The 25,044-nt window shown below is 38.9% G+C and overlaps 2 protein-coding genes across 2 annotated transcripts; one reads left to right on the forward strand and one right to left on the reverse strand.

Annotated features, from left to right (window-relative positions):
• Positions 1-1,979: 1,979 nt before the first annotated feature.
• Positions 1,980-24,273, reverse strand: LOC146467094 (C-type lectin domain family 4 member E-like). Its single transcript, XM_085126357.1, has 8 exons — positions 24,236-24,273; positions 18,662-18,757; positions 17,200-17,256; positions 16,719-16,748; positions 15,701-15,742; positions 15,480-15,551; positions 14,933-14,971; positions 1,980-2,592 (listed from the first exon to the last, which is right to left on the reverse strand). The coding sequence occupies exons 2-8, from the start codon at positions 18,744-18,746 to the stop codon at positions 2,153-2,155; spliced, it is 765 nt and encodes a 254-aa protein (XP_084982483.1). The 5' UTR covers positions 18,747-18,757; positions 24,236-24,273; the 3' UTR covers positions 1,980-2,152.
• LOC146467095 (uncharacterized) lies at positions 11,943-13,420 on the forward strand. The gene has a single exon (XM_085126344.1). It carries the CDS (start codon positions 12,609-12,611, stop codon positions 13,251-13,253), a length of 645 nt encoding a protein of 214 aa, XP_084982470.1. The 5' UTR covers positions 11,943-12,608; the 3' UTR covers positions 13,254-13,420.
• Positions 24,274-25,044: the final 771 nt, after the last annotated feature.

Below are 25,044 nucleotides of genomic sequence, written 5' to 3' on the forward strand. Positions count from 1 at the left end.
TGATCAAAAACGAAGCTCAACGACCAATTTTTTTCTTAGAATGGAGTGCTCAAAAAGTTTCACCCTTACCTGAACTTGAAGAAATGAATGAAAAACAGCTCGACTCCATTTTTTTAAGTATTTATTTAAGACAACTTGCAAGACTACATGTAGGAAGAGAGCTCCTTGACTCGCTATCCTGTCAACCTGTCCGTCCAAGGCGTCGTTTATAATTAGTAGAGACCTTAAGCACCAGGACGGGAGAGGAGGATGGCGACGTCTGTGAGAAGAAAAGGACTGCGGGTTCTACGTCGCCGGTTCCAACATGACTTGTTTGTCGTTAAGCAACCAGGCGCCAAGGACGGGAAAGGCAAGAAATACGAAGAAGTAAACAAAAGATTATGAGTGGTCAGCAAGGAAAATAAGCCAAGAGAAACAAAGCAGACTCAGCGAATCATCATTTGGTCAAAAGTTAACTTTAGCTAATATTTCATGAATTTAAAAGCCAACTCTGTTGACTCTATTTCAAATATAAACTTAAAACTGGAGGGCTCTCCAAACTTGCAATTTGAACGGAGGAAATTACAGTCTCATTAGATTCCACTTAAAGTCACTAAGTATGAAGTTAAAGCTATAGTTGTACCGGTTTATCGCCGTCTTGCTTTTTAGCGGGAATTTTCGACATCGAGGACACGAGGAGGCACGAAATAAAACTCCGACTAGAGGAATAAATTACAAAACTGAGGTTAGTCGTCTGAAATCTACCTTCAATAGCAACAGATATCACCTATCTATCAGAGAATATAAATTTCGAACTAAGAAATACATTCAGGATGAAAAACAACAACAACAACGAAATTTACTCACGTTCTACACACGACGGGAAAACATCTGTTTTCACGTCGGAGACGAGGGCAGGACGGGATGATGTAAGCTTTGTCGCATGCGCAGTTCTGTCGAGTGGTATAATTTCACTTCCGGTAAGCCGTCGTCCTCCGGCTCCCGTCCTGGTGCTTAAGGTGTCTAGTATCGCAAATCTCAAACGTCTGGATTATTTGTTTGTTTGTTTTCAAACCCCCGGATTGGTAATACTCGAAAATTTATGTGGAAGTGTGTAGCGCGCTTCTTGAAACCCTTAACGTTTTTCAGATCCGCATAATAGGTGATTTTCCGGCCCTACCGTATTCCAGACCAGAGCTTTAATTTGATGCCCTATTTAAGGACGCGCCAATTAAATAAATATACAAGATGCTAAATTGGTCAAAAGACCGGGATAAAAGCGGAAAATTAAACATTTGAGTATAAGCTGCGTTGGCCTTCCAACCCCATTTCACTCGTAAGAACATACACAATATAAAAATAAATAAAATAAAATAAATAAATGGGAATTTCACACAATTACGACTTTAAAAGGGCTCAAGACAACCTGGGAACACAAGAGAGAAGTTTTTAAGCATTTTGCTTAAATGTTTTCGTTGGTTACGCATGTTTTCAGGTCAGAATACTGGTCAAATGAATTAAACACTAAACAGTTTGGTGGTAAAAACAACGCATATTTTGATGACAATTTTAGTATTTTAGTATTGGGCATAAAGGAACCTTTATAAGGTCACAACTCAGAACAAATGATTAAAAAATATCAAAGAAACTGTAGTAAAGAAAACAAAACATAGTTCGGTGCTTGTTTAACAAACCTTAGGCATGCGATTAACGGAGCTTATTCTAGCTTTTATGGTCCACATCTGCACACGACAGTTGCCCGCTACCGGAGGTTACAAATGTAGACTTTCAGAGGATACCCCAGCACGTTGTTGATGTTCGATTAGGACGGTTTGATTCTTCTCCAATTTTCAGATTAGGGTCTGACGGGGTGGGGTTGAAGACAAAACACCACCTCTAAAGCAATCAACGGTACTCCCCTTAAATGACAAACGCAGCCAAACCCAACGGAACAAGCTTTGGTAGGAACTAGTGTTAAGATTACAAATTTTATGACAAACTTCCCCAACACCATTTTTATTTCTTTCAGCTGAATGAACATTGATATCAACTTACAGCATTAAGTTTCATATCTAACGAGCAAATGTCGCGCTCTCAACCTTTAACTTACAGTTCTATCTTCCTTATAGATTCCTAAACAACTAACTCTGGATAAGGCTCACAGCTGTTTGATTTAGAATACACGGGGAGACATTTCGCAAAGAATGGTGGGGCTCTTGGGAGCCCAACCACCCGTCATTTCGCATGGGGCGTCATTCCACTTTCCTGGCTGTCCAAAAAAGTGCGCGCAGTTCTCTTTTCCCTTGTAGTTATTAGGTTCCCCTTCTCCCCAGTTCTCGTACTGTCCCTCCAGTGGGGTGCCATCAACCCAATACCACTTGGAGTCATCAGTGTTTCTCTTCAGCCCAATCCACGCTTTCGTCTCAGTAACCGTTTCCTTTTCCATCACCAGTTCGTAAACGAAGTCGTTTTCTTCGGCTGAGGTGATTACAGCCAGGTCTCCTCCCAGGTTTTGACAAACTGCTCGAGCATCGCTCCATTTCGTTGTTATAGTATCATCGACGTAATAGCATGAATTTCCGTCAAATTCTCTCCAGCCGTAGGTTAAACACTCTGTAAAGCAAAATACAAGAGCTTCGTTTTATGTCCTTTCAGCACATCTCTTCTTATCTTGTCTTATCTTATCTCATCTCATCTCATCTCATCTCATCTCATCTCATCTCATCTCATCTCATCTCATCTCATCTCATTTCATCTCATCTCATCTCATCTCATCTCATCTCACCTTATCTCATCTCATCTCACCTCACATCATCTCATCTCACCTTATCTCACTTTATCTCATCTCATCTTATCTTATCTTCTGTAACTGGTCTTTCATTTTCCTATTTTAGTCGATCTGTCAAGTATAACAGGGTTTGTATCTCCATGGTCATCACAGTCATATACATTTCAAAAAAGTAATGACAGCTTAATTTTTAGCTTTAAGCGCAACAGTTCCAGTCGCATTTTGGTCCTCAGTCTTTGTGGGTTAGTTTATGGAAATGGACATTTTCAAATTTGGTTTTAAAGTGCGACACACGAGGAACAATTGGTTTCTTAATAGAGTGTTCCGCGTGGTTTTGTCTTTTTCTCCTTAAATTGCCATAGGTGCAAACTTAGAATGCGTATTTTCTATCTGTTCTCTTTCGATAAAAATAGAACAAACGTTCTTAATTTTAAAAGCGCTCACTTTACACAACAAGGAACACTTTTTTCTTATTAACAACCTGGACAGAAAGGACGAAAATCATTCCTGATGACCCTTCTCTGACAGGCTGTTCGTGAAGTGTAGTCCCCTTACAGTTCAAACTATTCTTATTCATGCCAAAGAGGATCAAAATTGTGCCTAATTAAGTTGTTCTTTATTTGAAAGATGGGAGTTTATCCACAATGCATTTCCAGACCACTTGTCTGTTTATTACATTCTGGAAACAAATTTGGATCGTGACTTGCGCAGGCATGTCCTGTGGACAATTCTTTGTTCCTTTGATTTTGCCTGTACCAAATACACATTAAGTGACAGTGTGGCATGGGACAAGATTGATTCGCTGTGGGAAGAGATGGGTTTACAGATATCTCATTGGTAAATTATTGCGTACTGTCTCCTGAGGAACCTTTTGCAGGTGGGCTTGTAGAAGTGCGGTTTGTTTCTTGATAAAAAGTGGAAGTTGATGTTTAAGATGAGCAAACGAGGAGAGGAGGTCAATTGCTCAAAAATACCAAGTCTATTGTCCAAACACAAGAGGCCTTACTTAAAAGAAGCCAATTGTGATGGTCTTTTCCGGTACAAAACTAAAACATGATGGTGTTAGGAAACTCGACGAAACACAGCCTTCCCCTTGAACACAACGTTTAATGGCCATTAGACATCGATATATAACCTTGTGACGTGCGAGCGAGATTACAACACTTTCGATTTCGAGCTACAAAGACGCGAACAAGGGCACGTGACCTACAAAGCTAACTTATTTTGGTAGGGTAGGGTTAATCATAGTCATAAGTCCAGTCCCTCACGTTTCTTAACTACCCTTCCAGATCGGGTGAGACAGGCTGTAACATCCTCCCCACCTTGTCCTCCATCGGGGAGGACAACACTGAGTCTAGGTTCAGGAACAGGAACACTCTTAGCGGGAACAACATTCGACTGCAACTTCTCCCCACCATGTACAGGAACTTCTTCTTGATGACCGGGTTGTGTGGCGGCTGATTCTATTTCCAATCTATGTAGACGTTGTACAGGCCTAGTTAGGATGCTCTTTTGTACTCTCACTATGACAGTTCGTACAAGTCCGTTCTTGCTAAGATGGACCTCTTCAACTCTACCTAGTGGCCATTTTCTACGAGAAACGTTATCTTCAGAGACCAGTACGATATCGCCTACTTGAATGGGCGCTGTTTCCTTCTGCCTCTTGCTTCTCACCGTAAGCTGATAAAGGTACTCTTTCTTCCACCGCCTCCAGTAGTACTTTAGCAATCTTGGAGATAAAGATATCTTTCCATAACTCGCTTACTAGACTCTTCCAATTGATCATCTTCAGCGTCAGCTAACTGTTTAAGCGATCTGCCAATGGCAAAATGAGCAGGCGTGATTGGTAATGGATCTCTGTTGTCGTCACTTACTTCGGTCAGAGGTCTGGAGTTGATTACACCTTCTATCTTGATGAGAAGTGTATTCAGCTTGTTGAAGGAGAGAAGTGCTCTTCCAAGAAGTGCGCAGTGATTCCCTAACTGCTCTACAAAATCTTTCCCACCATCCACCTCTCCATGGTGAGCGTTCTGTTATGAATCTCCGCTTAATCCCTTTAGCTGATAACTCTGACTTGATTCGATCTAGCTTAATCCAAAGTTTCCCACAGCGACTGGCTCTGTGACTTTGGCTGGTCATACAACTTCTTAATCTCTCTACTTGCGGCTTTGAAGGCTTTTGCATTGTCTCACAACCCTGGGAAAGACCTCTGCGATTTGCATGCGACTGGAGGCTTGCGGAAATTCATCTGCGTTAGGCCATTTGTAAGCTGCAAGTGAATCATACGCGACGATGCACATGTGAACACGCATACGTATGCTTTCTTGACACTTGAGCCCTCCTTTACGTATAAGGGTCCGGCAAAGTCAGTACCAATGTGTACAAATGGTAAGGAGGTTGACACTCTTTCCTCGGGTAGTGATCCCATCTTCTGTGTGCAAGGTCCAACGCACTGTTTCTGGCATGGCACACACCTTCAGATAACACGTTTGACCTCACGTCGTCCTTGGGTAGGCCAAATCTTCTGTCGTAAGACTGATAGTATAGTTTCTGGACCGGCATGCATCATCTGTCAGTGTACATCTTCTATCAACTTTTGCAACTGCTGGATGTCCATGCAGCAATATTATTTGGTGCCTGTTCTCTTCATGAAGGTCGGCGAACTGTAGTCTTGCACCTACTCTAATCACTTTATCTTCTTTGTAGTAATAAGGGTCTAGCTTTAGTAGGCGGCTACTGCTGGGTAGTGTTCTTCCGGCTTTCAACTGCTCGTAGTCTTCTTTATAAACCTCTTCTTGAATCCACATACAGCACTTCAACGCTGCCTGTTTCATCTTCTCAGCTGATAATTCGGTCTCTTCAGACTTCAGTCTCGGCTTCAACAACTTTACGGCTCTCAGTACATAAGCGGTTACTCTGATCAAGTTCATCCACGTTCCATACCGTGACATATCAAGCAATGGCCCTACTACAACTGCGGTACAACCATGGGTAACTCAGGGACGGTATCTTCATTTCGCGGCTGAGTAGGTTGAGTCGCACGAGGAAGCAACAGCCATGGGGCTCCATTCCACCACACCATGCTTGAAAGCATATCACCACATGTCAATCCGCGTGTCAACAAATCTGCAGGATTCTCTTTGCTAGGACAATACTTCCAGTATTCAGGTTCCCATGTTGACTGTATTTCTGCTACTCGGTTTGCTACGAATGGCTTCCAACAAGAACGCTGTCCTCAGATCCAGTGAAGTACTACCATGCTATCTGTCCAACAAACGACACTATCCATCTTGATTGGCAAAGGTTCTGCAACATATTTCAACAATCTGGCATTCACTACTGCCGCTAGAAGCTCTAATCTTGGAAGTGACACTGTCTTGATAGGTGCAACTCTGGATCTTGACATTACTAGCTGTGAAGACACCTGACCTTGCTTATAGGTTATTCGAATGTACACTGCCGCTCTGACGCCTTTGGGGAGGCATCTCCGAAACCGTGTAGTTCGATCCTATGGTCAGGGGTTGCACCATTTCAAAGCAACGGGGAATGGTCACGTCTTTCAACTGCAATCAAAAATCTGATTTCCATGATGACCACTTCTCTTTGGTGTCACTGTCCAATGGGTTATCCCACCGTAGTCCCTTCCGCCACAGCTCGTGAGGGGCGATATCAGTCCCATTGGGTCAAACATTTTCGATGCTAGATTCAGTACGCTTCTCTTCGTCATTGGATCATGACATGAGATGATCCCGTTTGGTGCCAGGAATCTGAAGTAGTCAGAGGTCATGTCCCAAGACACACGAAGTGCCTTGACTGGCTCGCATGAATCAAACTTTACTAGTGGCGACGAGGCACTCTTAGCTGGGTCTATGCTATCCATTTCAAGCTCTGAGTTGCTTTCCCACTTTGTCAAGTTAAACGCTGCGTAAACATGAGCTCTGACATCTCCTGTTAAAGCTTCAAGGCAGAGCAGTCTTTCTCGGCTCCTGTTAAGCAGTCGTCCACATCTATGTTTTGTAGGATTTCCCTTGCAGCATCAGGGAATGTCTCTGCATACTTCTTGGCGTGATTGTGCAGGGTTTCGATTGCAAAAATGGACTTGAGTTCACTCCAAATGTCAATTTTTGCATTCTGTAGACTTTGAGTGGTTCATCGATCTGCAAATCTCTCTTAACGTACCGATATACATCTTTATCCTTTGGTGTAAGCTTCACTTGAAGAAACATCTTTTCAACATCTGCGATCAGGCCGATTTTGTGGGTGCGAAAACGGATGGGAACGGATGCCAGGTTAGGTTGTAATACAGGACCGGGAAGGACGCAATCATTGAGAGAAACTCGGTCCTCTTCTCGTGTGGAAGCATCAAATACAATTCTGCACTTTGTTGTCCTTTTGTCTACGCGGAACACTGCATGGTGGTGTAAGTAACGGACAATATCATCTTCGTGTCCCTGCTCAGGTATTTCTTCTCCAAAACCTTTCTCTACATATGGATTGATTGCAGCACTGTAAGCTTCAGCTTTAACAGGATCTAGTTTCAGCCTCCTTTCGATGCTTTGAAGTCGTTTCACAGCTTGTGCATAATTGTTCTCCACTCTGGGGTGATTCTTCCTCCAGGGCAGTTGAACTTCACAGTTTTGTCCATCAAATTTCAGTCCTTTGTTGAACTCAGCGACTACATATTCTTCCTCTTGAGACATGGTTGGGGTTTCACCTTCAGTAATGCCAACTGATTCTAGTTCCCAGAACCGTCTTAAACTCGTAGTGATTTCATTCTTCTTTATCACTGTCAACATAGATGCTGATTACTTTGAATAGCAATTAATGGGTCCTGTAAGAATCCAGCCAAGGCGAGATTTTACGGCAATCAGTGAGTCAGCAGTTGGTCCTATCTTGTGTATCCCAGTTACAAATGAGTAATAGTAATCTGCACCGGTGAGAACATCTACTTGAACTGAATTACGAGGGTACGAGTAGGCGAGAGTTAAAACTTGTAGGTGAGGGTTGTTCTGAAGATTTAACCTGACAGGACCAAGGGGGTTGCAGATCTTGGGTATGGTAAGGGCTTCCATTTCTACAGCTTCTGTTGGTTCTCCCTTGATCGATAAGAGAGCGAATAGTACTCTTTGCAATCCCTTGGTTTCACTGGTTTCCCCCCTAGTGTTGGGACACTCAATGACTCCGTTGGACCTTGCAGGCCAATAGACTCTACAATTAGGTACGAGCGTTGACTTCCAGAATCTAAAAGAACACGAACTGTCATTTCCTGACCATTCACCAATAACCTTGCTACCACTGTCTGAAGAAGTGTCTCCTTCACATGCGAGGTAGGTTGGATTGAATCTAATCCCTTAAGGGTGCTATTGGTCACGTGCTGGGGTGAAGTACTGGGTACATACTGAAGTGTAGAGGTGATTGGGGTGTGTACGCTAGGGTATTGCCATGCAATAACTTGTTATGATGTCGACCACAATTTGCAACTGAACACTTGGGTTGGCGACAAACGTTGGAGAAACGATTGTAGTTGCTAGGCCTTAAACAATTGTAAGACAGCTTGCTTTCTTAGACTAGTTTCCATCTTTCATCCACCAACTTCCCATTAAACAATGGACAGTTTGGTGAACCATGATCTGCTTTACAAAAGCCACAACTTGGATTATTTAACGGTGGTTGTGCCTCACTGAACAAAGCAGAAGCAGTTGATACTCGTTCACGGTCACTTGTGTGGGTGTAACTTACTTCTTGCTTTCATTTCTACCCTTACTGGAACTACGATTATTTGGGTTAGTGTTTGTGTGAAGAACTCTCTCTCTCCTGCTTCTTTGGACACAACTTGTCGATTAAGAAACTTAATAAACAAATCGAGATCAATGTCATCCTCAGGGGTGTCTGCAAGCTCTAACTCCCACTTTTCCAGTAACTGAAGGGGTAATTTTTCTCGAACATTGGCAACAGGATACATCCGTGGCTCATTGGGATTTCCCCGAGAGCTTCTAAAGCTCTAGCTCTGCTCTTTAGTGTATCATAGAGATCTCGGAGTGAAGATGAACTAACACTAGACTTGGCATCCATCTTAATGACAGATTTCACTAAGGATGAGACAATCACACACTTTCTTCCATCATGTGCTTGAGACAATCAACTGCTGGTTGATAGTTTGCTCCTGTCACCTCAAACCCTTCTATAGTTTGCAAGGCATTTCCGTTGAGCACTGAACGCAGATAGGTAAGCTTTTGAATGTTTGGTAAGTCATCATTGTTGTGCACTGCAGCTTCAAACTGATCGCAGAAGTTTTGGAGTTTCAACACATCACCATTAAACTTTGGCAGCTTAATCCTGGGCAGTTTCAGGTTTGACGATTGGCGACTTTCAGTATGTGCACTTTCTCGGGAGCTTTGATCTTCTACTTTGCTTTACTTACATAGGTACTCCTAGGCGGAATCAACAGCTTTATCTATGGCATCCAAAAGACCCCTCCAACTACAAAGCTCTTCCTCAATATTCTCTTCTGCTATCAAAGCGATTATCTGATTTCTCAACTGAAGATAGCTCTCTCGATGATGGGTTAATATTTTGATTCTGAGCTGTACTTTAATCTTGTTATTGTTGTTTTGACTTAGTTCTACAATGTCATGAATCAAATGATCCATATCCATTTGCAATGTCTTAGCCTTTCGTCTAATGGAGGTTATTTCCTGGGCTTGTTCCTCAATAACCGGTCGAGGAGACTATTCCGAAACCTCAGTCAAATTCCAGCTCTCTACTGACTTGCAATTCTGGCTTAACATCAACATTGGACTGCAAAACATATTGAGCGTTTACTAACCGTTCAAGTTTGATAAGAAGTTTCACAAAGCAAGTGCTTAAAGTTTCTTAATTTTTTTTGGAAAGATAAGAAGGAGTTCAATTTGACATGGTCGACATAATTCACTTTGTGTCTTTGTCAAATTGTTGGCACCATGCAGGATGATTCCAAACTCGGACATGCACGACACATAGGCTACTCAGATGGCATTGTAGAATTGGGGGATTATCGAAAAGTCAATTGAGCGTCGGAATCTGTATTAAGAACGTTGGCCTCGAAAAAAAATGTGCCTAAGAAAGATGCGCAAGACCACACAGCATTATCAAAAACCTAAAGGACACTTTGAAATATAAACCAACTAATTGGCTATTTAGATCATAACTTAAATAAAGGGATATCTTGCAACTGAACTGCAAAAGTTTTTTCCCCCGCTGTATCCGTCACACTTAGAAAATATTTGAATTCTCAGTGACACCCCATTGATCAAAAGTTTTCAAGTATAATGGGGATAGCGGATACAACGGGGACAGAACTTACAGTAAAATAAGGAAAAAAAAGAAATTTAGACCTTCAGGACACCGACATTAGAATCGAGAATGTGACGGCTAGAATTTCTTTCTTTTTTTTTTCTTTTCTTAATGACTGATATTATCCGCATATATATTTAATGAGAGTTATTTTCTTTAAGGACCTTATTTTTATTTCCAAATACTTTTTAGCCAGAAAACGGTCAAGATATTATTTTTTTATTGCAAATAAGAATATTATTGTAACTCTATAGCATTTGTTTTTCTTTAAAAAAAATTGTTCTTAAAAGTTGTCTCTTTTTTAATCGAAATGAATTTTAAATAGGTTTTAATAGTTCTTTTTTCTACTTTTAACTTGTAAAAAGCAATATGTCTGGAATATGTTAATAAAGAGATTATAATTATTATTGAAACAAGAAATATGAGTGATAGGAACCGACGTCCCGGTGCATCTTGCGCCATTATCAAGGTTACATAATTAATGATAAAAAGCGGTTTGTAAAAAGGCTAAGTTGAAGCGAATTTGCATAACATAGCGGCAAGCTAATTACTTAAATACTTTAGCACGAAGAGAATCAGACTGCACATTCAATGTTGGTTTAAGCTCTTGAATATACAGCATTTCATTGACAAGGTAGTCAAATTTGTTCATGCATTTCTTGATTACATTGAAGCGTGCTAAGAAATTGTTCGGAACAGCAGTGTTATGATAATGGCGCAAGATGCACCGAAACGTCGGTTCCTATCACTCATATTTCTTGTTTCATGTATTTCTAAATCATTTCTTTTAAGACTTTTGAAACGTGATAATCAGCTGCATTTGTTCAGGAGGCTCGAACAATGCAGTAGAAAGCAGATAAATTGCGATGGATCGATCGAATTCTTGAAATTTTGTCAGAATTTCGATCTAACACCAACATTCGCTAAAGTTGATAAAGACAAGCGATCGAAATGGAAGTCATCGTCGGAAAACTTCTCCCGGAACGTTATTAAGGAAGAGTTAAAAGAGAAGTTCAAGCAGAGTTCAGCCTTGAAGCGTGAAATCAACTCTCTCTATAACGAGATTCACCAAGATTGTAGTTTTCTGCGCTACAGTTGTATTCTCCGTACAATGACCAGTCTTCGGACAACATATCACCAAGAAGTTATTACCACTCATACGCGCAAGATCTCACGCCTTATCAACCACCAGATGGACCTCGACGAGCATATCTTGAACATCTCATCCTACCAACTTTCGTTCTTCTAGAAACTTGTTCTTTGTCGAGGTTTGAACTTTGCCTTACCGCAATATGTATCTCCAATAGAGGTAAAAGCATCCTTTGAGAAAGCCTATTAGAGCCTTGAGCGCAGTCTCTCCGATGAGAAAATGAAAGAACTGGCTGCTACTACACTTCGATCTGTGGCTCTCAACTACATTGAACGGAAAGGCCCGCGTCCCCCTAAGGCACTCTTAGTAGCCATCGAAGAGCTAAAGAGACGCGATGACATCGTGATAACCAAACCAGACAAAGGGTCAAGTGTAGTTGTGATGGATAAGCATGAATACCTGCGTTTGTTATCGGATGTCTCTGTGAATGACACAAGCAAATTCTGTGCCGTCCCCATAGAGAGACCAAAAAGTAAAGGAAGACCATCCTCTCTTAGAGAAAGAAAAACTGGTAGAGTCAACAGTGCGCAGAATTTTACCATCGGCGATTGCTGACTCCGTACGACCTACTGGATCAAGATTGGCTCATTTGTACGGGCTGCCCAAGACCCACAAGAAGAAATTAGCAATGCGTCCTATATTATCTGCTACGGGTTCCTACAACTATGCCCTTGCTAAATGGCTGGATGCTAAGCTTAAGCCTCTGTCTGTAAACAAAAATACCATCACTGATATCTTTGCCTTCACAAATGAAATTTGTGGAGTTAAGATAAACCCGGGAGAAATCTTGGTCTCTTATGACGTCTCATCGCTCTTCACAAATGTACCCCTGGACGAAACAATTGACATCCTGGCACACAAAGCTTTCGAGAACAACTGGTTCAATGACACCTATGGCCTAAACTTGACCAGAACTGATCTTATTGATCTTCTACATGTTGCTACAAAGGGGCAGCTGTTTCACTTCGATGGGGCCCTTTACGAACAGACCGATGGAGTAGCCATGGGGTCTCCCCTTGGACCCCTTTTGGATTATGTATTCATGTGCTCTATTGAAGGGTCCCTGAAAAGTCAAGGAAAACTCCCAGATTTTTACCGCCGCTACGTAGATGACACTCTGGTCAAGATGCCAGATCTGGCGGCAGCCACAGCTTTTCTGGATACCTTGAATCACGCCCATAGCGCCGTAAGTTTCACTATGGAGGTAGAGGAAAATGGGATGCTCCCTTTCCTTGGTTTACAGCTTCTAAATCGCGCACCATGTGTTGAAACGTTTACGTTAAGCCGACAAACACAGGTCTTCTCCTGCACTATCATAGCCATGTGGACAGCCGCTACAAACAGGGTTTGCTCGTCACCATGCTTGATCGCGCGCACCGGCTATCATCATCTTGGACACATTTCTCAGAGGAGTGTAAACGCTTGAGAGGAGTTTTCCGAAAGCTGAGGTATCCGAATCACCTTATTGATTCTGTCATCAACAAATTTATCACCTCGAGAGTCGCAGCGGACCAGTCTAAACAGCATACCGATGACGTCATCCGGATAGCTATCCCCTATAAAGATCAGGATGCTGCAGTGTCTGTCAAACGGCAACTTAGATATCTTAGCAGCAAGGTGGGAAAGACCATTCAACCCGTGTTTACTAGCCGTAAGCTTAATCAAGATCTAAGCCTGCGTGAGCCCAAGCCCAACATTGTAACCCAGCAATGTGTTGTTTATTTATTCAAGTGTGACCTGTGTGATGCAGGTTATATTGGGTATACAAAGAGCCACCTTCACACGCGCGTTGAGGGACACCGTCAAAAGGCGTCATCAATCTGCAAGCATTACTACAAAGAACATAACACTGCTGTTCCGAACAATTTCTTAGGACGCTTCAATGTAATCAAGAAATGCATGAACAAATTTGACTGCCTTGTCAATGAAATGCTGTATATTCAAGAGCTTAAACCAACATTGAATGTGCAGTCCGATTCTCTTCGTGCTAAAGTATTTAAGTAATTAGCTTGCCGCTATGTTATGCAAATTCGCTTCAACTTAGCCTTTTTACAAACCGCTTTTTATCATTAATTATGTAACCTTGATAATGGCGCAAGATGCACCGAAACGTCGGTTCCTATCACTTATATTTCTTGTTTCATGTATTTCTAAATCATTTCTTTTAATAATTATTATTATAAAGGAAAATACAGGGAGATGAAAAGAATCGACCATAAGAGGACACAGATGGGATTCGAACCCACGACCCTCCGTGTTCTAGATCGGTGTTGTTATTGTGGGAGACAGATTGACGTGGGGACATGTACGGTTCGAAGGTTCGAAGGGTTTTGAGGTAGGCTACCTCAAAACCCTTCGAACCTACCACCAGGAACCTTTCCCTTGTAACAGGACCGTTTGCCTTACATGTCCCCACGTCAATCTGTCTCCCACACTAACAACACCCAAAGGGCAGATTAATGTCACAGGGCATTATTCCTGCGTCACGGACAACGTGGTTTACTGTTTGACATGTACCAAATATCCATCAACAGTTTATATCGGAGAGACTGGTCGTAGGTTGGCGGACAGATTCAGAGAACACCGTAGGGATGTCATCAACGGGAGAAATGACCTTCCTGTACCCGCCCATTTCAACCAAGAGAACCACACACTCGAAGATCTAAAGGTTGCAGTTTTGAGGGCAGGCCTAGCCAACCAACAATACCGAAAGAAGCAGGAGATGCGGTTCATTTTCATTTAAATGACCCTTGCTCGCCAACGAGTCCTCAGTAGCTCAGAGGTTAGAGCATCCGATCTAGAACACGGAGGGTCGTGGGTTCGAATCCCATCTGGGGCTCAGATTTTTTTTGTGTCCTCTTATGGTCGATTCTTTACATCTCCCTGTATTTTCCTTTACAATATCATGCAGTGACATAAATAATAATAATAATAATAATAATAATAATAATAATAATAATAATAATAATAATAATAATAATAATAATCTTTATTAACACATTCCAAGCTATTTACAAGTAAAGGGAAAAAACAAAAGTCACAAACTTACAAAAAGCTATTCTCATTTGTAATAAATAATAATAATAATAATAATAATAATAATAATAATAATAATAATAATAATAATAATAATAATAATAATAAATAGAAATCAGGAGAATGTGGCAGATGAAGACAGAAATAATCCCAGTGGTCATAGGTGTTTTTGGTTAAGAAAGGTTCATCAGTGAAATTCCAGGTAAGTAAACATCAACCTACAAGAAATTCAAAAGACAACATTGCTGGGAACGGCCCATATTTTACGGAAGGTCCTATCTATAAAGTCACAACCAGGACAAAGCAACCCTCTAGTGCCCTTGGTTCATGGTTTGGACCCGGCCCTTGGGGAAGAAATACTGTATCATGAACTGAACTTCATAACATTAATAATAATAATAATAATAATAATAATAATAATAATAATAATAATAATAATAATAATAATAATAATAATAATAATAATAATAATAATAATAATATTAGTAGCAAAGAGGATGCCACACAACATGGGAATAACACTAGTCATAAAATATCATTCACATCAGAGTTAGTTTCATGACGTCATCAGTCACGTGACCACAACTAAGGTTCAGAATTTGTTATTCCGCTCCATAAATCTTACTAATACTTGTTTGTCTGCTCACTTTTCTCGTGGCAATTCTTAAAAGAGCCAGCGGGACAACCTGTGGAGAAAATTATCGAAATGAAATGCTTGCTTCATCTCAGGCCTGCTGGAAAGGCTTAAAGACACTAAGTATTATGTTTTTACTGGGAGAAAGTCTATGATGTAGGTATTTGCTTTGCTTTTCTTTACTAAGCCTAGTAATTGGTTTGAAAAACTCAGACCACACTGCCAACCAATCGATACTTGCCCGCTCGAGTTTTCCTTCGCCTGACGACGGTCTCATGTATTTGTTTCTAGTTCTGATTGGTTCGTTTCGCTCTTTGCATCTTTTGTGATTGATCAGAGTAACAACTCTTTTGGTTTTACTTTTACGACTCTCAACTGAAAGCCACTCTATTTTATCTAATAATTTTTTGACTCAATTTAAGTGACAAATGAAATGATAACTGCGTGGTACTGCTTTTTAGTCCTCTATTTAGACTCAGGACTGTACAATCTTTGGACTTCTTTTCCAGACCTCAATACTCCGCTCTTAATCTATTATGAATATTTTTTCCTCTACTTACACTCCAAAGCATAGTTCTCAAAAATGCAAGTACTGTCTTTATTTCCAAAAGACTTGGGAAATTTCGACTGAACTGTAGAAATTAAAATAGCAACACTTTATTAACGTTATTACCATGTCTTAATAAACCCTTAAATGACATATCGATAAAACCAAAAATTTCTCGTATGTACTTTATTATCTCTTTCTTTAACTCTTAACCATATATTTTTGTGTACTTACACGATTCCGTGCAGTCTTTAATGTTCATGTTAAATTTACAGCCTGCAAATCAAAATATACTTATTAACTCTCCTTTCTTTTAACTTATCTCTTATCTACTCTCTTTTTATTAATCCTGGCCCGTATAAACCGGGCTAACGCCAGCATAAGCACAAGAAAACAGAAAAGTAGTGACAAGTGGTCAGCGGAAGTGTGTTCTGTTTTCAAGATGGTGGCGTGTACCTCCGCCATCTTGGATTTAAAATTTTGGCGCCAAAATTTTAATTCACTGCGCCTGCGTATGTCACCTTGTGCTTATGCTTATGACACGTGTAAAAAACCTTGTGCTTATGCTTGTGCTAATGCTTATCCTTGTTTCGTACGATTAAACCAGCCTTTACTGTTTCTGTTACTATTATTATTAGTGTTACTGTTATTGCTACTGTTATTGTTGTTAATGTTACCGAAACTTAATATCACTGTCACTATTACCGTCTGTTGCTGATAGTGTTACTGTTACTGTTATTGTTTTATGTTTTTGTTAGAGTTACCTTTAGTGTGTCTGTTACTGACACTGTTACTGCTATTGTTATTTTTAGTGTTGGAGTTAAGGTTAGTGTGTCTGTTACTGTTACGGTTACGGTTACTGTTAGTGTTAATGAGCATTTATTAATTTTGGAATTCAAAATTATGTAACTGTGCGCTTGTTTCATTTTCTTCCCAGTATTTTTTGTTGATATTGACTAAAAACAATCTTTCAATTTTGATAATGCGCATTGTGTCGATACAATAGTGTTTTGCGGCATGAATGTACCATAAAAATTTTTCCTCTTTTTGTTTTTCTTCGCATCTGATAGTGTGTCCTATGTGAGTATATAAATGAGGAAAAAAATAAATTAATACTGGATAGGGGTGTAGTCAGTTTGTTCTTGATTTATGCTGACGATGTTTACCGAAACACCTTTAAAATAACTGGAATGCAGTTAATCACCCGCATCCCTTTTGTCTATCTGTGAAGAATATTTGTTTTTCCACTTACATTCAGTTCTGCAGTTACTACCTTCACAACCTGTGGAGAAAGGTACAAGAGAGTAATATAGAAATAAATTCTTTTATGATATTCTATCTCTACAAATCTTATCTTATCTTGTTATCTTATCTTATCTTCTTATCTTGTCTTATCTTATCTTATCTTATCCCATGTGTTAGGGTCAGGGTTCTTATCACATCTCCTTATATCTTATTTCAACTTATCTCATATTTCAAAATATTAACTCATCATTCCATTTTTATTTACATCTTACCTACTCTTATGTCATCCCATCCTATCCAGACTTACCTCTTGTAAAGTTTACTCTTTTGTTGCTTTTATCGAAAAGAATTAAATATTGTTGCACATCGGTAAAAAAAAAAAAAAGATAAACATTTATTAGATGACAATGTTGTTAGGTTTGTCTTTATTTATCGTCACTTCATTACTCTGTTATTTAATTGTTAATAACATTTTATTGTCTGCTTACATTCCGTAAGGCAGTGTCTAAGGTCGCAAGTTTCCTCGCGGGTGAATTTCGTCTGCACTGTGGAAAATTGCATCATATCGATTAGTAATATTGCTGTCTTAACAACATTTAACAACATGTATATTATACAATTTACAAAAATATTTTTCCACAGTCTTTGACTACATGCAATATGTATGTCGTAACAGCAGATCTTAGCCAGGGCTATTTGGAGGTTACAAGGCATTTTTCAAAGATTATTTAAGGGAACCTCCACTCCGGCAACAAAATTGACGGTAAATTGTGTCTAAATTCTAAATTTCAATTTAAAAAGTAAGAAGTGACCTTCAAGTGTGCTAAAAATTAGGTATGATTATCGCCTATTTTCGATTTTAAATTTCCCGGGCGCCGCCATTTTGGATTTCATGACGTCATACGGTCGCCGCTATTGTCAGTAAGCAGAAGTTCTTTTGTGTGAAACAATTGAGCAACCGTATTAAGTCATGAAATCCAAGAAGGCGGCGCCCGGGAAATTTAAAATGAAAAATAGGCGAAAATCAAATTCTGTTTTGTCCGACACGGAAATATTATTTCCATGTTTTGCAACGAAATTTGAAATTAGATTGTATTTTCAACAATTTAACATTTATTTTTTTCAAGAGTGGAGGTTTCCTTTAGGGTGTCCCACTAGGGTTTAAGGTCTCACACGCACTGATGATGAGGCGAGATTTAGTAATGTGTCGAGCGCGCTCTAGCTGACACAGGCTCATGCAAAACAGCGAACAAGTCAAAAATACAGCTCAAATACAGCCATGGAGTACAAACAGGAAAAAATATTTCGAAGAAAACATTCTATGTAATAGTTTTAAAAACCAAAGTGTTGCTTTTTGTGTCTTCAAAGATAACCGAGGTTGTAAATTTCCTTCAATTAGTTCTTGCAAGCAATTCCCTATGCATGCCCAAGTAATGAACTTGGAGAATTCCTTTACTAAAACGTTAGTATTGTCCGTGAAAAAGTGAACTTTCATCTGATTCTAATAACTGGCACAGAGGTTTCAAATACTTTGCTCTAGTTTTGAAAAAAATAGATAAATAAATAAATAAATAAATAAATAAATAAATAAATAAATGAATAAATAAATAAATAAATAAATAAATAAATAAATAAATAAATAAATAAATAAGCCTGCAAGTTTTACGCAGGGGCAAAAAACATATTTGGTTTTACCAGGCTTTTGTTGCCAGTGGCAGTTCAACAGAAAAGAATGCCTTCAAGCTATCCACCGAAAACTCTGTTTCAGGCTACCGACTAGTAGTTCTTATTGCAACATACTAAGTATCAAAATGAAAATTTAGGAAACCCACTGAAACTCTTCTTCATAAGCTATTCAGACATTACTATCGGGCTTATTTAGTTAATGATTTAGCCTATGATTTACTGCGAGTGTTGAATATAGATATCCACCATATTTATATAACGTACTTTGAGACTTTACAGGCTTCTTTGCCTCCGTCGCCACTGGCAACATGATGAGAAGAAGAAAGAACATTGTTGTCTTCAATGCCATCCCTGACTCTCCTTAGCAAACAAACAAAAAGAAAAACAAACAGACAAGCAAAAAATTAAGGATAACTTTTCAATAGTGACCGACCGATAATTTCTCATTATTTATTCTTTATATTGCCCATGTTACATTTCCTGATACCAAGACAATTTACCCCCCACATCTGAGAATAGGTTTTGGGCCTAGATTTCCTCAGTTGATATTAAATTTACAGACAAACAAACAATTAAATATAATTTTTCAATTGTCACTCACTGATAATTTCTCATTATTAATTCTTTATATTGCCCATGTTGCATTTTCTGATAACAAGACGATTTTCCTTTTGCTAAACTATCTCTTCGTGCTTGATTTTAATTGTTCGCAAAATTCGGACTTCGAGAAGTTTAACCCATTTTATTGTTATCTTATTACTATTGTTGTCTTTGTTTTTACAACTGTTTGGATTCATCTGCTGATATCTAAGTCTAATATTGGTTGTTTATTACTTGTTATTTCAAGTTCTTACTAATAAAGGATTGTTTAAAATGAAATGTAATACTCAGTTGGCTGCTAATCACATAAAGCAGCATCCAATTTGTTTTAAATGAAATGCTGACTTTTAAAGGGGCACTGTCACGGCAATTTTATTGTATTTTTGGTTAAAACTGCTCAAACATTTGACAATAAACCTTTACTTTAACATAAAATGGCTCTTAGAGCACCGAGAGGAAAATATTTTAGTGATTTGTCCGAGGAAGAACAAGCTGTAATCAGTTTTAGCGATTTCTCTGAAATAAAAAAGGGAGAACTTAAAAAAAAATTGGCATTTTTCAAGTTGTAAACCATTGTTATCATAGTCATCAGCAGCCAAACATAATCAATACTAGTTTCTGTGCACTAGTAAGGTTATGATTCAAATACCTTTTTTTTGCCATTCAAAGTAACACTACAAGTAGGTGACGCTGCCAACGCCGCTATTGGCCGCTTTGATCCGCAAAAAAAAACTGACGATACAGAAGCCGCCAATGGAGAATTATCTGTTCTCAAAAACATTACCCGCCACAGAATTAGAATTAAATTGTGCAGAAGAACAACTAGCGTTTTCTTTATCCATTTTTCACCTCAGACTTTCGCGAAAATGTGAAACTAATCGTTTGTGTTTTCAGAGGAGCAGAAAGCGTCGTTAAAAGTACAAAAATAGGCCAGCTAGCATTTTCGAAAGGCAACAGCAGCTAGTGAAATCAGGGAATAAGATTAAAACAAAAAGTTCCGCAATAATCCTATTATAATACAGCAAATAACCTTTGCACTATTTTGTTCAATACTCTCCTTGGATGGCCCTTAGTGATAGAGCAGGTATTGGTCATTTGAAATATTCGCATTCTTAAAAGTAATATCTTATTTTCTGTTGATAAAATGATCTGTTGTAGCTGTAGCAATTACTAACATCTTTCGTGGTGGTTGTTTGTCAGGTTATTTACGAATCATTTATCGGTCCCGACTTAGTTTCCTGTTTAAAACATCGTTTTCCCGGCATTAATCCCACCTTGTTTTACTAATCCGGCTGCTACATCTCCGACAAAATATAAAATAATGACAATAAACATTCTTTCCTCTCTCCTCTAAAACCTCCGTCCTATATACTTAAACTAACTAGTTATGCGCCTCTCCCACAAAACTTTACTTCTTTTCTCAAGCATTTACACTGACTGTCAGATAGTGAGCTTTTTGATGAATATTAAATAGGCCTTATCACAGTTTTCGACGTCATTTTGACCAGTGGACAAACAGGCTTGAAATTACAGTGTTTGTATGGAAATCCGATGTCAAATAATTTTCGTTTTCGTCCAGTCGTGCTTCGAACTTTCCATACATTTCCCTGTATTTTTTTCCCGCGAACTATTTTTAGTATCAGTTCACGGCTGGTTCGCTATACAGACAAATGTATGGGAAGTTCAAAACACGACTGGACGCTTTCTGGCACAGGTACATCCCTCCCAATTTTTTCTTAAAATCCTTTTCCTAGTGCCAAAAGTTTCCAATTCAAGAATTTTTCAGAAGCGATGTTTTATGAAAATTATTTGACATAGGATTTCCATACAAACACTGTTATTTTAAGCCTGTTTGCCTACTCGTCAAAATGGCGTCGAAAACCGTGATAAGGCCTATTAAAACTATTGTGTAATATAACATCTTCATCAAAATAGTGCGACGGCCCGAGAAGATCTCAGAAATTGAATCGATCACAGCACATCACCACAAAAAAAAAAAAAAAAAAAATAATAATAATATATAATAATAATAATAATAATAATCAGGGAACTACTCGAAATAATGTCGGCTTGGTTTAGATGTTATGGTTAAAAGGTTACTGTGCTGTACTTACCTTTGATATCCTATTCTTGTTGAGATGTAATACCACCGTTGTTCACTTTGGTATAAAAAAAACACAACCTGGTAATGAAAAAATTCTCGTTATGGTCTTCTGAAGTCAAACTGATCCTACAAGTTCTGAGGGGCCAAGTGGTCTTCATTGACCACCAAGATATAACGAAGAAGGTTGGGCTAATTGCTGACGGGTCACTCTGCTATTGACTGCCGATGACTTTAGACATTTATGATTGGTTATCAACAATGTAAATTTCAAATTAAAATATTGACAATGCGTGGAATTCACTCCTTCCGTTTCATTCCCATGCGTTTAGTCCTGTGACTGACAAATTACTAAAAGATAAGTATCCCTCCAAGGTCAGGTTGGGGATAAACACGCTTAGAGATAAAGGTAATCAAGATAAAATCTCAGATATCCAAAGCGTAACAAGCTTTTTGGCTAAATTTATTCACAGTTATTCAAAAATTTATGTCAAGGCTAAAGACCAGGGGACCTGTACACTTCTCACTTCCTAACCATTTCGAAAGCAAATGCGCTCTTCGTGATCATTCCCCGTTCATCCACAACGTCGACAAAATTCAGGGACACAAATGATGTATGAAATTCAATTATTGTTTTACACGCACTCCCGCTAATACTTTCTATTGCGTAAGCTGATTTTTATACAAGAAGTTATGACATTGGTAGGACAGGAAGGACACTAAGCGACCGATTTCGTGAACATATTGGAGACGTTGAACAAAATGGAAAAGATGCATCCAAGCCGGTCGCTTGGCGCTTAAACATACCCAAATAATTCTTACCAACAAACGGCAGTCTGCATTTTCCTACATCATGGTAATACAGTAAGCCGCAAAACGTGTACAACAAAAACTTATCTTCCAAATCGGCGCGCAGTTTATCCATACGCAATCAGCAAACGTTTTGAATAAAGAGCTTTATTTGACCATAAGATCCAAAGACGAAACTAAATTGGAAATGTGGAGTTTACGAGGCTTGACGTTATTTGGATAAACAATGTTATAATCCATCAATTTTATCTCTAGTACGCAATTGGTTTAAACGCGTCACGTGACTGAAAACGCCCGGCTAAGACCTCGGAAATACCCGAATGATATTCCCCAAGTGATATTTCGCAATTCCCAAAAGTTCAAGGCATCAAGTTTGCAATTGAAATAGATGTTAAGATGGGGGAACTGTTCGCTTTTGTGACAAGAAGTAGAAATAAACCTGCTGGGCGAAAAACACCAAAAAATCAACTTAATACGTTGTAAACGTTTTTGACGGTAACCTGTTCGTAAACGTCTGTTTTAATTTTTAACTTGGCAAAATGTTCAAATACTCAACCTCGTTGGGAGATTTTCGCTTGGTTTGAAACAAGCTTCACTCTGTTCAACAGCGCTTGAATTAAAAATGTTACCGAAAACCTAAGAAAGACTACTGAAACGTTTACAATTATCATTCTAGAGCACTGAATAATATAACCCTAAGAGATAAAGAAAGGAGCGAAGACCGAAAGAAATTTAAATAGATAGCAAAATAAATTTCAACGCCGGTATCGAGGAAAAGAACAAATTAACTTCAATTAAAAAAAAAGTTATGGCGGCTGCATTTCAGCTATTTTTTTTCGGCTAACGACAACATTAACGCCTTTTAAAGACCATATTTGCATAAGCTAGTGCGGCATGAGCTGTTTGGATAGCTTAACTGAAAAGCCAACTCGTGAAAATTCTTACAAAACGGAAGCTCATTCCTAGAATTCACAGACAGTTGTTGGCCGGTTTACCGACCTTACTCCGCATTTTTAACGATACCTGCCCCTCCGTCAAAACGAAGGCAATTAGTTTTCCAGTGTTGAAATGTCGAGATAACGTCGAGCCGAAGAAAACTGTAGATTCGATTCGATTCTGTAGATTGGACTTTATCAACTTCTACCAGAATTATGATCCAAAACCTGACTTCAAACACTTAAAGACGATTTCTAAATGTCAAATTTTTGCAGCTCGATCTTCTGTCGTCTTCTCAACTAAGAACGATTTGCCTCACGCGCGCGCAAAATAGCACATTCCGTGAAGGGATCCTAATTAAAGATAAAGGTTATCAAGGTAAAATATATCTTTAAATATTCAAAGCGATAAGAGCACAAAATTTTGTTTATACTTGTTCAGAAACTAATGTCAAGGCTAAATTTCTCCGTGGTAATTCAAAGGCTTTTTATTCCTTACAATAAACGCTAATTTATAGCGGAGCTCCGCTATCTTAGCTATGGGCCATAGCTAAGAGATTTTTGTAAACCCATGAATGGGAAAATGTTTTTTGGCTAATGACAACATTAACGTCTTTTAAAGACCGTATTTGCATAAGCTAGTACAGCATGACCTGTTTGGATAGTTTAACTGAAAAGCTAAGTCGCGAAAATTTTTAGAAAACGGAAACTTAATTCTCTAATTCACAGGCAGCTGTTGGCCGGTTTACCGACTTACTCCGCATTTTTAACAATATTTGCCCCTCCGTCAAAACGAAAGCAATTAGTTTTCCAGTGTTATGAAATGTCGAGATAACGTCGAGCCGTAGAAAAATGTAGATTCTAAAACTCAAAAATACATCCAAATTTCTAAGGCTATGATGCATTCCGAACAGATATTTACGAATGATATGATGAACAGTTGGGTGATTCCGGCTTTTCGCAACAGCATTGCCGAACGTAAAGTTTACCGAGCATTTGCATTTGCTTTTCAAATATTGTGATAATATATATTTAGATTAAAAATGTTAAGGTTAATCACCGTCTCCCCTCAAAAAATTTAAAAAAAGGAGAAGAAGAATTAATCTCTGTTATGAGGGAATTCGTTTTCGGCAAAAAAGCGAAATGCCCCAATAACTCACGTACTGAACCATAGCATATCAACATAACCAATGATTATGACAGTCGAAATAACGTGCCCTTAATTAACATGTTATGGCCAAAACATTATTATGTCGTAGTTTCCTTTGATATCCTAGTCCTGTTGAAGATTAAAACCACAGTAGCCCACTTTGCTAGGAAAACAACTCAATGATAAAATTCCCTCAATCGTCTTAAGCTTACCTTCCGTTTATAATTTACGATACAAGGTACCTGGTATCAATCTGATCCTTTTAACTTCCGAAAGACAATGTGACCTCCGGGGACGACCAAGAAATAACGAAGAAGGGTGAGCCAATTACTGACAGGTAACTCTACTATTGGGTGCCCATGACTATTGAGTGATTTATGATTGGGTATAAAACCAAGTAAGCACAATATAACTTGCAAATTAGTTGATTGGTAAAGCATGAAATCCACGCCCCTCGAGCCATTCCCCTCACTTCAGTCCCCTGAGCAACGAATTTCTCTTTTTCTTAAGTATTGCTTAATTCCACTGACATGACCATGTCGTATTCTATCTCCTATAAAAACGTCTTTTATGGGTTGAAATTTTATTTGACTTTATCAAGTTTTAGCAGAATTATAATCCACAACCTGACTTCAAATGCTTAAAGACGATCTATAAATGTCAAATTTTTGCAGCTCGATCTTCTGTTGTCTTCTCAACTAAGAAAGATTTGCCTCACGGGCGCGCAGGACAACACTTTCCGTGAAGGGATCCTAATTAAAGATAAAGGTTATCAAGGTAATATATATAAACAATAGCCTCCATTTGGCGCGAAAATATGCTCAGATATTTGTCCGCGGACATTATCTGTTCCGAGAAGCGAACAGTTTTCCGAGAGCGAAGCTCGAGGAAAACTGTGAGCTTCGAGGAGCAGATAATGTCCAAGGACAAATATCTGAGCATGTTTTTAAAGTCAAATGGAGGCTATTGTGTTTATTATCCTTCAAATATTTTTTGCAACATGCGGGAATCTCGCGGGAATCGGCAGGATTTGCCATTCTGTCATATGTCA

The sequence above is a fragment of the Pavona decussata genome, unplaced genomic scaffold (assembly GCF_977016875.1).
Source record: "Pavona decussata unplaced genomic scaffold, jaPavDecu1.1 SCAFFOLD_138, whole genome shotgun sequence".
Taxonomy (NCBI): domain Eukaryota; kingdom Metazoa; phylum Cnidaria; class Anthozoa; order Scleractinia; family Agariciidae; genus Pavona; species Pavona decussata.